At 50.0% G+C, this 11,331-nt stretch overlaps 1 protein-coding gene across 1 annotated transcript; it reads right to left on the reverse strand.

Annotated features, from left to right (window-relative positions):
* Nucleotides 1-420: 420 nt before the first annotated feature.
* On the reverse strand, nucleotides 421-9,992 carry VPS11 (VPS11 core subunit of CORVET and HOPS complexes). Its single transcript, XM_082661171.1, has 16 exons — nucleotides 9,793-9,992; nucleotides 9,035-9,182; nucleotides 8,802-8,937; nucleotides 8,313-8,476; nucleotides 7,474-7,721; nucleotides 6,522-6,723; nucleotides 5,971-6,122; nucleotides 5,152-5,338; nucleotides 4,312-4,458; nucleotides 3,998-4,186; nucleotides 3,734-3,895; nucleotides 3,367-3,506; nucleotides 3,076-3,278; nucleotides 2,773-2,944; nucleotides 2,124-2,346; nucleotides 421-1,250 (listed from the first exon to the last, which is right to left on the reverse strand). Exons 1-16 carry the CDS (start codon nucleotides 9,978-9,980, stop codon nucleotides 1,086-1,088), a joined length of 2,826 nt encoding a protein of 941 aa, XP_082517297.1. The 5' UTR covers nucleotides 9,981-9,992; the 3' UTR covers nucleotides 421-1,085.
* Nucleotides 9,993-11,331: the final 1,339 nt, after the last annotated feature.

Genomic DNA, 11,331 nt, shown 5'->3' on the forward strand with positions numbered 1-11,331 from the left:
TCATCATAACAGCCGTACTAGAAAGATGTTGTTAATTCCTCATGTTCAGACGAAGAAACTGAGGTTCAGAGAAGGTTCAGAGTTGCCCTAAGTGAAACTAAGAATCAAGCTCAGGGCAGCTGATCCAAAGTCTGTATTCTTAGCTGCTACCAATGTAATGTACTCTATCCGCCTCTTCTAAATACTACCTAAACCACAATGTCTTAAGTTACTTCTTTTAATTAAACAACCCCATAAGAGCAGTTTTCCAACGGGCAGTGTAACCCCAATTACACGCACTTAGCAACACAAACTTCAATTGACAACTTTGGAAGAGGGAACAAAATGTTTCAATAAAGGCCCTTTTATCCTGTTTATCATCTGGTACTGAATACAGAGAGACACCAACCCACCCATTATGATGGCAGGCTTTAAAGCCCAAGGCTCCCCACCATAATCTGCCTCCAGCTTGAATACTCTGTCCATACAAGAGCCACAGAGACCAGCCACACTATAGAGCAGAGTCCTCAGTCCGGGCTGCTCTTGGGGCTCAGGCCTCAGGCCTTTGCAGAGGTTCTTCAACTGAACTCTACTAGATGCCATAGGCCCCACTCATTACTGGAATGAAGTCTCGTCAACATCATCTTTAAGGAACTCTGTAGGAAGGGAAGGGGAGCTCTAGGAGAGCAGAGGGAAAGAAGTACATTTTGCACAGTTAAGAATCACCAGGAAGTCCCCAGAATAAATCCTTCAACCCCGAAATCATTATATGCTTTTATTTATAGACTCTGGGAGCCAGGACCCAAGCACAGCCTGGTGCTCTTGGATAGAGAATAAAGCCGCTATTGTCCAGACTCTGAGGTTGCTGAGGTGCCCTCCCCCTCTGGTCTGGAATGATCTACACTGCTCAAAAAGTCAACAGGACAAATGGCAGGTTGGCTGAAGAAGGAGGCAGGAAAAGAAAGTCCCCTTAAGTCCTGAGGGCTATGGCATCAGATGAGAGCAGAGTCCTGGGCATGTTTGCCTAACTCCTGTGCAACAGCCCTGTCTCTGTCCCCGTGTCCCTGCTGCTGGGCCTCCACCATCACACCCCTCCCACTAGCCGCTTAAGTGCCCCTCCTGGCGTGTATGAGCAAGTCCCTCTGCAGCCCAGCCTCCAGGCTCGCAGTCAGTCGGGCTGTGGGCGGGTCGGTCAGCAGAGTCAATTTGTTGAAAACACCTCGGCCAAAGTAGTCAGCAATCACAGAGAAGCTGTCGTTGGAGCACTTGAGCTGCAGGGAAAGAGAAGAGTTGCGAGTCAAAAACCCACAGGACAGGGCTTCCCTGGTGGCGCAGTGGTTGAGAGTCTGCCTGCCGATGCAGGGTACATGGGTTCGTACCCCGGTCTGGGAAGATCCCACATGCCGCGGAGCGGCTAGGCCCGTGAGCCATGGCCGCTGAGCCTGCGCGTCCAGAGCCTGTGCTCCGCAACGGGAGAGGCCACAACAGTGAGAGGCCCGCGTACCAGGAAAAAAAAAAAAAACAAAAAAAAAAACCCACAGGACAGGCTTCCCTGGTGGCACAGCAGTTAAGAATCCGCCTGCCAATGCAGGGGACACAGGTTCGAGCCCTGGTCTGGGAAGATCCCACATGCCTCAGAGCAACTAAGCCCATGGGCCACAACTACTGAGCCTGCGCTCTAGAGCCCGCGAGCCACAACTACTGAAGCCTGCGCGCCTAGAGCTCGTGCTCCACAACAAGAGAAGCCACGACAATGAGAAGCCCGCACACCTCAATGAAGAGTAGCCTCTGCTCAACGCAACTTAGATAAAAAGCCCGCGCACAGCAACGAAGACCTAACACAGCCAAAAATCAATCAATCAAAATAAAACAGAACACCTCATTCCATCTCTTTAAAAAAATAAGAGAAGCCACTGCAATGAGAAGCCTGCGCACCGCAACAGAGTAGCCCCCGCTCGCCGCAACTAGAGAAAGCCTGCGCACAGCAACGAAGACCCGATGCAGCCAAAAATAAATAAATAAAATAGATACATTAAAGAAACAAAAAATGTTTAAAAAAAAAAAACCACAGGAGGAGGAGAAAAGAACACCAGTCCCCAGCGCTCACCACCTCCCTGTGGGCTGGGGAGTCACGTCATCCCCACCTGGTGCTGGAACTGATCATGGAGATCTCGCTTCTGTTCCTGGGCCCGAATCATATCCATGACCTTGCGGTTTTCAGGGAGGCAGGTGGGGCAGTCGGCATCACTTTCTGAGTAACTCTCAAAGCAGTGCTGGTGGAAGGAGTGGCCGCAGAGAAAGTGGACTGAGGGCAACTCCAAGGCACTGTTACAGATGCTGCACTTGGTCTTCTGGAAAATCTTCGGACTACAGGCAAGGGAGACCAGAAAAGAGTGGCAGAAAGTGAGGGCAGGGCCAGGAACCATGTGGAGAGAGAAGGCAGTTGGAGGCAATGAGGAGAGAGAGGTCCCCGTTAAGAACTACGAGGCCCTGCTCTTCTTACCACCTAAAGCGGGTCACAGGAGGACCCCACGCTGGGCCTGCAGGGTGTCTCAGCACCCTCCCAGCAGGTCCATCCAACCCAAGATAAGTACCTGCTACAAGACAATATCCTCCAAAGCCCAATAAATCACGTTCTACGTAGTAAATCATTCTTTGGAATTCCTCCATCAAAACAGATCTTCAAGAATGAAATGCTCAAACACACTCCATACAATCCTGTCTTTGAAAAATGACACCCTGTGAAGAACAGTGTTATCCCCGGACGCCTCCACAGTTCTGGATGCCAAGTACCTCGCCTTCAGCTCCTGGATCTCCTGGCGGATACGGGTGGTCTCCTCTCGGTAGCGCCGCACCCGGAGCTCATCCTGCGCGATCTGCTGGCTCTGCTTCTGCAGTTTTTGGACTAGGTAGTCCCGGATGACAGACAGGGTGGCCGTGGAGTTGTGGGCCAGGGTCTGCACCACTGAGATGGGGGTCCGGGAGGAAACAAGACCATGAACGAAGCAGCCCTCTGGATAGAACGGAAGGGCCCCTGCCCCAGAGCCCGACTGCTGGCAGCCTGCACCCAGCCGCCCGCCCTGTCCTCCGGAGTACCTAGGAGAGGCGGCATGAGGTTCTTGCCCTCGATGTGCTTAAGCACGGCCGCCACGTACTGCTTGCAGTCCTCCTCCTTGCGGGCGAAGTAGCTGAGCGCCTGTTCCCACAGGGAGGGCTCCTGCTCCCCGTGGCGCTCGCACACGGCGAGCACCTGCCGGTACTGCTCGTGCTGCATGTGATAGTGCATGATCTGCTGGAACCTGCGGCCGGGCAAGGCGCACATCAGCAGCTGTCCCCCACAAGTGGCTCGGCTGCGTTCCCCTTCCCTGAGATTCCCCAGACTCTTACAGTTTCCCCTGCTCATAGAGGTAAAGGACTCCATCCTGGAAGTCGTGCATCTGGCAGAGGACCAGGGCTTTGTCAAAGACGTCACAGAAGCGACCACTCTTCAGTAGGGAGATGGCCTCTGCGTGAAGCTTCTCTTTGACCTAAAAGAGGAGGGTAGAGCTGCTGGGCATCAGGGAAAAACGACAAGGCCTCTCAGGACCAGGCAAGTCAACTATCTCTTCCCCTCAGTCCCATCTCCTCTTCACGGGGGACCATTTAGCCCCCAAGGGTGAGGTGTTATTGGTCTAAAGAAAGCAGCAAGAGGCAACCAGGGAAGAAATAGAAGCAGTTTCTCTCCAGCGCCTCTGGCCACTTTGCCAGGTCTCACCTGCGGCTCCTCCTCGTGAGCCCAGTTCTGGAGTCGCAGCTCAAGGAGCGTGTCATAGATGCCCTGCGGGGAGTCAGGCTGCACCTCACTCATGTGCTCTAGGAAAGCTTTCAGCTCCCGCGGGTTGTTGGCAAAGATGGGGATGAACTCCTCTGAGTTGGCCTAGGACGGCAAGGGAGGAGAGGTGGCCGAGTGAGCGGGCTCGGTACTTGGGCTGCTAAGGGGATCCCTGCTGTCCAAAAGCCATTCTCTCTGAGGCCTCACCCTGCAGCCTGGAGCCTCCCTATCGCCTCGGCCTTCAAGGCTGGGCCGATAGTCGGTACAAAGTCCCTTCAGCAACTCGGTCGTCTGCTCTGGTATGTGGTGCATGAGGATCTTGCCGTAGCGTTTCATGTTGCTCTCTGCCTGCTCAAAAGGAAGCTTGCCGATGTATCGAAGGGCCTCCTGATAATTCTGTGGAGAGGGAAAGGGCAGAATAAGCACGTGCTCCTGCCTCACCCACCAGGAAGCACTTTCAGCATCCCAGGGATGTCCTAGAAAAAGAACAGGGTCCTGGCCGTGTCAAGAGGCTCACCTACCTTGATGTCCTCTAGCTGGATCTTCAAGTACCACTCGTGATGTGCGTGGTTCTCAGCCAAATAGAGGGCATGGGAGTAGTAGCCAGCCTGCCGGAGGACCTTGATGGCTGTCTCCACATCAAAGTGGACTTCACTCTCACTCTTTGTCTGCCGGGGAGACATTAGACAAAACCAGTCATAGAGAGGTTGTGGTTGGGGAACGGAAAGGAAATATGCATCTGATTCTAAGACCAGATTCTTAAGGCAATAAAAAAGTTGATGCTTTTTTTTTTTTTTTTTTTTTTGGCAGCGCTGAGCGGCATGCAGAATCTTAGTTCCCCAACCAGGGATCGAACCTGTGCCCCCTGCAGTGGAAGCGTGGAGTCTTAACCACTGGACCACCAGAGAAGTCCTAAAGTTGATGCTTTTAAAGCACTGTTATCCTGCCTCTCCAAAAGTCTTCCTCTGCCTCTACTATTAGAGGGACTCGTCTGGGAACACAGGGCTTCCCTGGGCTTAGATACCATGAGAAGTTCTGGCATCAAAAAACAAGAGGGGTGGGAATTCCCTGGCGGTCCAGTAGTTAGGACTCTGCGCTTCCACTGCTGAGGGTCCGGGTTTGATCCCTGGTGGGGGAACTGAGATCTGGCAAGCCACGCAGCGCAGCCAAAAAGAAAAAAAAAAAACCAAGAGAGAAAACGGGAGAAAACTCGCAAAAAAGGCTATTCCTCTTCCTAGTTTATAGACCAGAGGACTCTGGTCCCCAAATAAGGTCAGCTCTTCCCTGTCTCTGCAGCCCTGGTGGAGCCCCTCATGCTCAGTGGGGCCCTCACGGAATCCCCCGCCAACACCACCCTGCACCTTGATGAATTCCTCCAGCTTCGAGCTGTCCTTGAGCTTTGTGTAGCAGTTGAGCAGTAGGGTGGTGTGGTCGGCATTGGCCAGGGACTGCCGGTGCAGGGTCTGCAGGTAAGCCGTCAGGTTGTGGATGCGCTGGGCGTCCAGGAACTTGCGGATCACATACGATGGCTCCAACTTTCCAATGGTTCTAGGGAGACATATGCATCAAATAGCATTGGGGTCAGTGTACTTCTCAAACTTTCATGGGCATAGGAATCACTTGAAGATCTTCTTAAAATGCAAATTCTGTTTCAGCACGTCTGGAGTAAGGCCTGAGATTCTGCAATTCTAACAAAATCCCAGGCAATGTCGATTCTACTAGACCATGGACCACATGAGTAGCAAGGCTCCAGAGCACTGTTTCTTAAACTTGGGTGAAAACAGGAATTCGAGAGAGGTTGGGAAAGAGGCTAGACAGGTTCTTAAGACCCCTTATTAATTTAAGAATTAGTATTGAGGGAAGAAAGTGTGGAAGCAAGAGATGAATAGCCTTTTCCCTTTAAAGAATCTTATCAAAATGAGTATTAACGAAGGTCAAGTCAACATCTAAAATAACAGATACTCATTAGCTCAACTGCATGCTGGTCATGTAATATTTGACCCAAAACATTCCCTTTCCAATAAGGTATACTGTCTTCTCACTTGAGGCATCACAGTTTCTGAAGGAAAAAAAGACGGTTCACAGTGGAGTCCACCCTCCTTCCCCAAGTGCAGGTTTTAGCCTATCTGGCTGCCTGTCCCTGCATTCACAGCTATATCCTAAAGCGCCTCCAGACTGACCGGATATACTGCTGGACAGCCCCATCATGGTTGCCCTTGCTGTAGAGATGGTCCCCATACTGCATGAAGATCTGGGCCAACCCATCGCTGTCCAGATGCTGGCTCTTGGCCAGATTAATCGCCATCTCGAATAGGTTCTTCTTAAACAGCATCTGGAAGGGAAGAGAGATTAGAAAACTGGAAGAAGCAGTCCTGAGAAGACACCTTCCCAGAATGCACCCACAACACACAAGGCAGACAGTTGTGAAGCCCCGATCAGCCTAGGTCTTAGACAGGGTGAGACCTCTCAGATACCCCCAAGACCAACATCAGCTCGCCTCACAAGGTTCTCTACAGGCAGGAAGAGTGGACCCTGAGAGTGGGCTCAGGCTCCCAGCCACTACTTCCCTCTAAGGCCTCATCCCAGGCCACTGGCCTTGTAATCCTACCCTAAGGGAGCTGAGTAAGTGACCCAAAGGGAAGGAAACACCCTGGCCAAGGGACTTGGGGAGCCTGTTCCTAGAGCTGCATCCGGGTGCCCACGGCCTGCTCTGGGAATCTGGTGGCCTTGCCTCCAGTTTGGTCTGTGTGTCCTTCTCCTGCAGTGCGTGGACCCGCCCATCCCGCGTCAGCACGTACAGGGAGCCCCACTCAGCAAGCACATCTACTACATCCTCAAAGACGGTGCTATAGGCTATGAACTTGTTGCACAGGTCATAGATGTTGAGAATCTGCTTGTCGGAGCTCTGGGAGTCCCTGCTGGTAAACTCTGACCTGTGTGGGAAAGAAAAAGACCCAGATATTTGTACCACCTCTGTCTCAGCTCCCCTCGATTTCCTTTCCAATACAACTTTGGTGCTGCCCATTCCACCCAGAACAAGACACCGCTTTGGCCCCTCTAGCAGCTCATCCTGTAACATTTAGCATGGTGCTAGCAGTTGTAGGACGAGAACATATAGACCTGGTCTTACCCTTTAGGATCCTATAATTAATGCAGGCAACAGATTGAAAAATTAACTACATCCAGTCCAACATCCATTATTTAACAAATAATTAGTGCCTGGTGTATGTAGGCCACTGAGCTTAGTACTGAATGAAAACTAACATCTGACAAGGATCACTTGCATCACGCTGAAGACCCCATCGCCCTTTCTGGTGGCTCAGAGAGAAAAACGCCCTGTCTTGCATCTGCCAGAACTTTCCAATTTCTCCACTACTCAGTCCCTTGTTCCTCTACCCAATTCATTTTGACCAAGGAGTAAAAATCCCAATACCAGGTCCCAAATTCCCTGGAGCATTCTAGCGCATCAGGGCTGCTCAGCAAATGTCTGCAGCAAAATCACACACTTTTCAGCAAAAAAAAAAAAAAAAAAAAAAACCATTATAACCGATCTAGGTGTAAGCACAATCTACCTAAAACCAAATAGGAGATTGATGGGATCCAGGCATTAGGAGTTTAAAATCAGGTTAATTCTGGGGAACAAGTTCAGCCCTCTCCCTTTCGCTTCTCCGTGGAGTCCTTACTTGGGAGAAACCTTCCGGTCACGGGAGACAATGACAAGGTAGCCTCTAAACCAGTGAGCAATGAGTTTATGGCCCTCAAAGGCGAAGCAGGGCCCCCGTTCATCAGGCTGGTATAAGTAGACACATTCATCCCCTGCCACTATGAACTGCAGGTCCTGAGAAGGGTCGCTTAGGGCTGAGCAGCGCAGGCCACAACCGTGGGTGTCCAACTCCACATGAGGGTAGTCCTTTCCAGAAACTATGTAGGACTGCAGGAAGTAAGAGAGGGGTTAACAGGCTCCCTTTGAGGAGGAGGCATCTAAGCCTTCCCAAAGGTATCTCCACCTCCACACTGGCTCTCTCTTCTTAATTCTTAGCACCCTAAGACTTTCCCTGGCTGCTTGCCATCTCCATTAACCACCACCCATCTATTAAATATATAAGCAGAGAGTACATTTCTTTCCTCTGTATTTACTATCACTACTTACTACAGGTATTTAGCAAGTAAGAGAATTTTACTGCTTTATGCAAAAACCATTGCTGAAACAAAACTATTGCTGAGACTAAGCTGTTATAAATTAGGAGCACAGGAACCAGAGAAGTAAAGCAACTTGTCCAGTGTCTCTTAAGTTAATTAGGAGAAAAACTTAGGTCTTTTACTACAAGATCAAGAGTTCCTAGCTCTAACTCTTCCCAGTCTCCTAAGGGAGGAAATAAAATATTAAGCTGGGCAAATGATTCAAGGTTGTATGATGAAAACTGCAGGAATTCTACCTCTTTTGTCAGTTCCCTACCTTAGCCCTCTGAGCAACGTTAAAGCCTTTCCTGCCTGCCCGTAACAGTGGAGGCCCTGGTCATACCTGAACATTCTCAGTTGTCACAACAAACAAGTGAGTGGTCTTTCCTGCTTGGCGAAAGGCCAGTCCGGTAACAGGATAGTTGCCCTTGTGCAAAATCTGGGTCTTGCTATGCCGGTCCCGAGTGATGTCCCCTTTGTTCAGTGTAACACTGCCATCTGTGAAACCTGCAAGAGAGCAAGAAATAGCATTTTATTGAGGCTGAATAGATCAGGAAGCACAGAAGGGGGAAAAGACCACTTGAGGCACTTGTCAGAAGTGACACTCTTTCTCCTGCTACCCAACTTCATGGTTACCATGAAGATCAGGACTCAGTGACTCATTTTCAAAGAACAAAACTAAATGCTTTCCCATCCAAAACTTTAAAATCTCAAGTGCATCAGTTCAGTACAAAATGGTCTCATGAAAACAGCGAAGATGAACTGCAGAAGCAACTCTGAAGAAAATCTATAAAGAATCATGGGGTGTTAGCTTTGCCTTCTTTCTGCTTACCGATGGCCATAAAGTTGAGATTTTCATGGACAGTCAAACAAGATACAACAGTCGGCTCTGCCCCTGGGATGGCAGGGAAGATTCGAGTGCAGAGTGGATTGCCACCATCTCTCTTCTCCAGGTTCCAGATCTTTACCTGTGGACAGACCTCAGATGTGTGAATGCTAGTCACGCGCCAACAAACAGCCATTCTCAGGCTACTGGGTCTTTCCCATTTCCTTTATAGGACTCACCAGGGGGTTGATCCCCTCTTCATCCTCACCAACAGATGCCAGAATGTTGTGCTGCTTCAACTGGTACAGGTGTGTCACCCGTAGTTTGTAAGCCTGGAACCCGGTAAGCTGTAGGGAGCGGGGCAAGAACCATATCTGGCCTTCCATGTGTGCAGAGTAGTCAAGGAGCCTCCTTTCCAAGGAGAGATACTTATATCTAGGGCAGAACCCAAATAACAACTAACATACATACAACTCTTTATATTTTTCAAGGGTTTTTCCACAGATTATCTTCTGGGAACTCCCCATCTTAAAAAGATTAGAAAAGAAAGGCCCGAGTTTAGTGGCAGCATTATGAAAAACAAAGCAGCAAACTCATGGTCTCATTTAACTCCTCCCCCACAATACTGGGCTGGGGAGATGACACCTCACATATTCATCTTTTAAAGCCAACTTGCATCCGTTCTTTTAATCGATCTTAAAAGTAAACAAAAACAATAAAAAAAAAACCTTGCCGAATTGTTATTTTACGCCCCTTTTGCAGATAAGGAAATTGAAGCCCAGAGAGGTTAAATGACTCGCCCAGGATTGTTCGCTCAGTTGGCAACAAGTTAGAGAACGGACTTCCTCCTTTCTTCCCTCGGACCACAGAAGGAGCACTGGGCGCCCATCTAAAGGAAAGTGGCACGTAACACGAACCCCTCTGACGGACAGATTTCATCCCAGCTGTATCTCTTCAGGGATTCGGGGAGGGAAGAGGCAGCTCCAGAGGAAGGATATCTCCAAAGACTAGGCTCCCTCGGCCTGAGTCGCAGACAGTGATGCCAGGAGGGAGGCAAAGGAACTTGGAAGCAGAGGGTCCAGAAGCAGGCGCAGCCCCGGGAGCAGCCCCATCATTGCCCAGTGGCTCCTTCACCAGCTCCTTGTCGAAGAAAACGAAGCGCCGCCACTGCAGGTAAGCCGCCATCTTGGCCGAAGGCCCCCGCCTCCGGTAGAGAGGTCACGTGAGAGGGGCCGGCGGATCACGTGACCCGGCCGCTTCCTGGAGCCTGGGTGCACAGGCGCTCTCCAGTCTCCTTGACAGCTTCCCCGTGCAGGGAGAGTGCGCGCCGCCGCTTGAGGCAGTGTCCGCAGCCCGCCGCTCGCTCCGCATTTTGCGGCTTTGCCGGCTCTGTAAGTGCACTGGCTGAAATGCTTGTTAAGAGCTAGACCTTCACCTCTTTGAGCATCAGTTTCCTCCTTTATTAAATTCGCAGGCAATGAGGGATCAAGATGAGGATCAAATGTCACGCGGTTTGTGAATTGTAACCCGCTGTGCCTAGGTGAATTACCTTCTGCCGTCATAGGATTGTTTTGAGGCCTAAATGAACCCGTGTATGTGAAACTGGTTTTTCGGCAATAGAAGAAGAGAATTAAAGTTAGAGGTTTGTGTCTGCCACCAGATACGGATTGTGAACTATAGTCAGTGTCTTATATTCGTTGTTGTGTCCCTCTGTCTGAGCGCATGGCATGTAATGGGCACCTAAAACATGTTTCTTAAGGAAGCTGGGAAATACTGATGGGGCAGGAATTCCAAGAACCTGGGTTTTCTCTCATTGCCATAGTGGCAGGGTATGGCACGTAAGCAGAGCACAGCAAAGAGCCTTGAAGCCGCAGCTCTGAGCACTGAGTGATTTAACGAGTGGTGTCTAAGACGCTTCATGGTACCCACCAGTCCCAACTCGGGCTAAACCAACTGTCCACGTGGAAAACTGCAGGTGTACTGTTTGTGTGCCACAGGAATCTACAAACAGGAGGGACACAGAGTCATTTGAGATAGTATGCATATGAAAAAGTGGCCATGTGGTTAGTATTTGTGAAGTTCATTTTTGCAGCCTTGCGCCCCACAGCTTTTTGTTTTCAGAACACTTTACTCTTTATTCCTTCCCCGGAGTTCCCAAAGAGTAGGGCCTGTATCTTGCTTATCAGGAACCAGGTCTAACAGAGCCTGGTAGATACTCCATGTTCGGTTGAAGCAATGAATGTGGATGATTTTCCTCTTATCACCTCCTCTCCTTGGTCGTGTTGACGGGAAAGGTAGTGTCCATTTGTCTAAAGAAATAAATGAGGGGAAGGCATACAGATTGCCTGATTTCCAGCCCAGATCTCTTTCTTCTTTGTCACACAGGTATTGGAACTAGTTCAGGATCTCAATCCGCGGGCAGAAGCACAAATGGGGAGTAGATGGGACCAGCTTTCACCTGCTGAGCGTATTCTGTACTATTCATTAGAATTTTTAGATCGTATGTTATGTCAGTTGTTAAGACTATGGATAACAT

The sequence above is a fragment of the Grampus griseus genome (assembly GCF_964374135.1).
Source record: "Grampus griseus genome assembly, chromosome: 8".
NCBI classification, from domain to species: domain Eukaryota; kingdom Metazoa; phylum Chordata; class Mammalia; order Artiodactyla; family Delphinidae; genus Grampus; species Grampus griseus.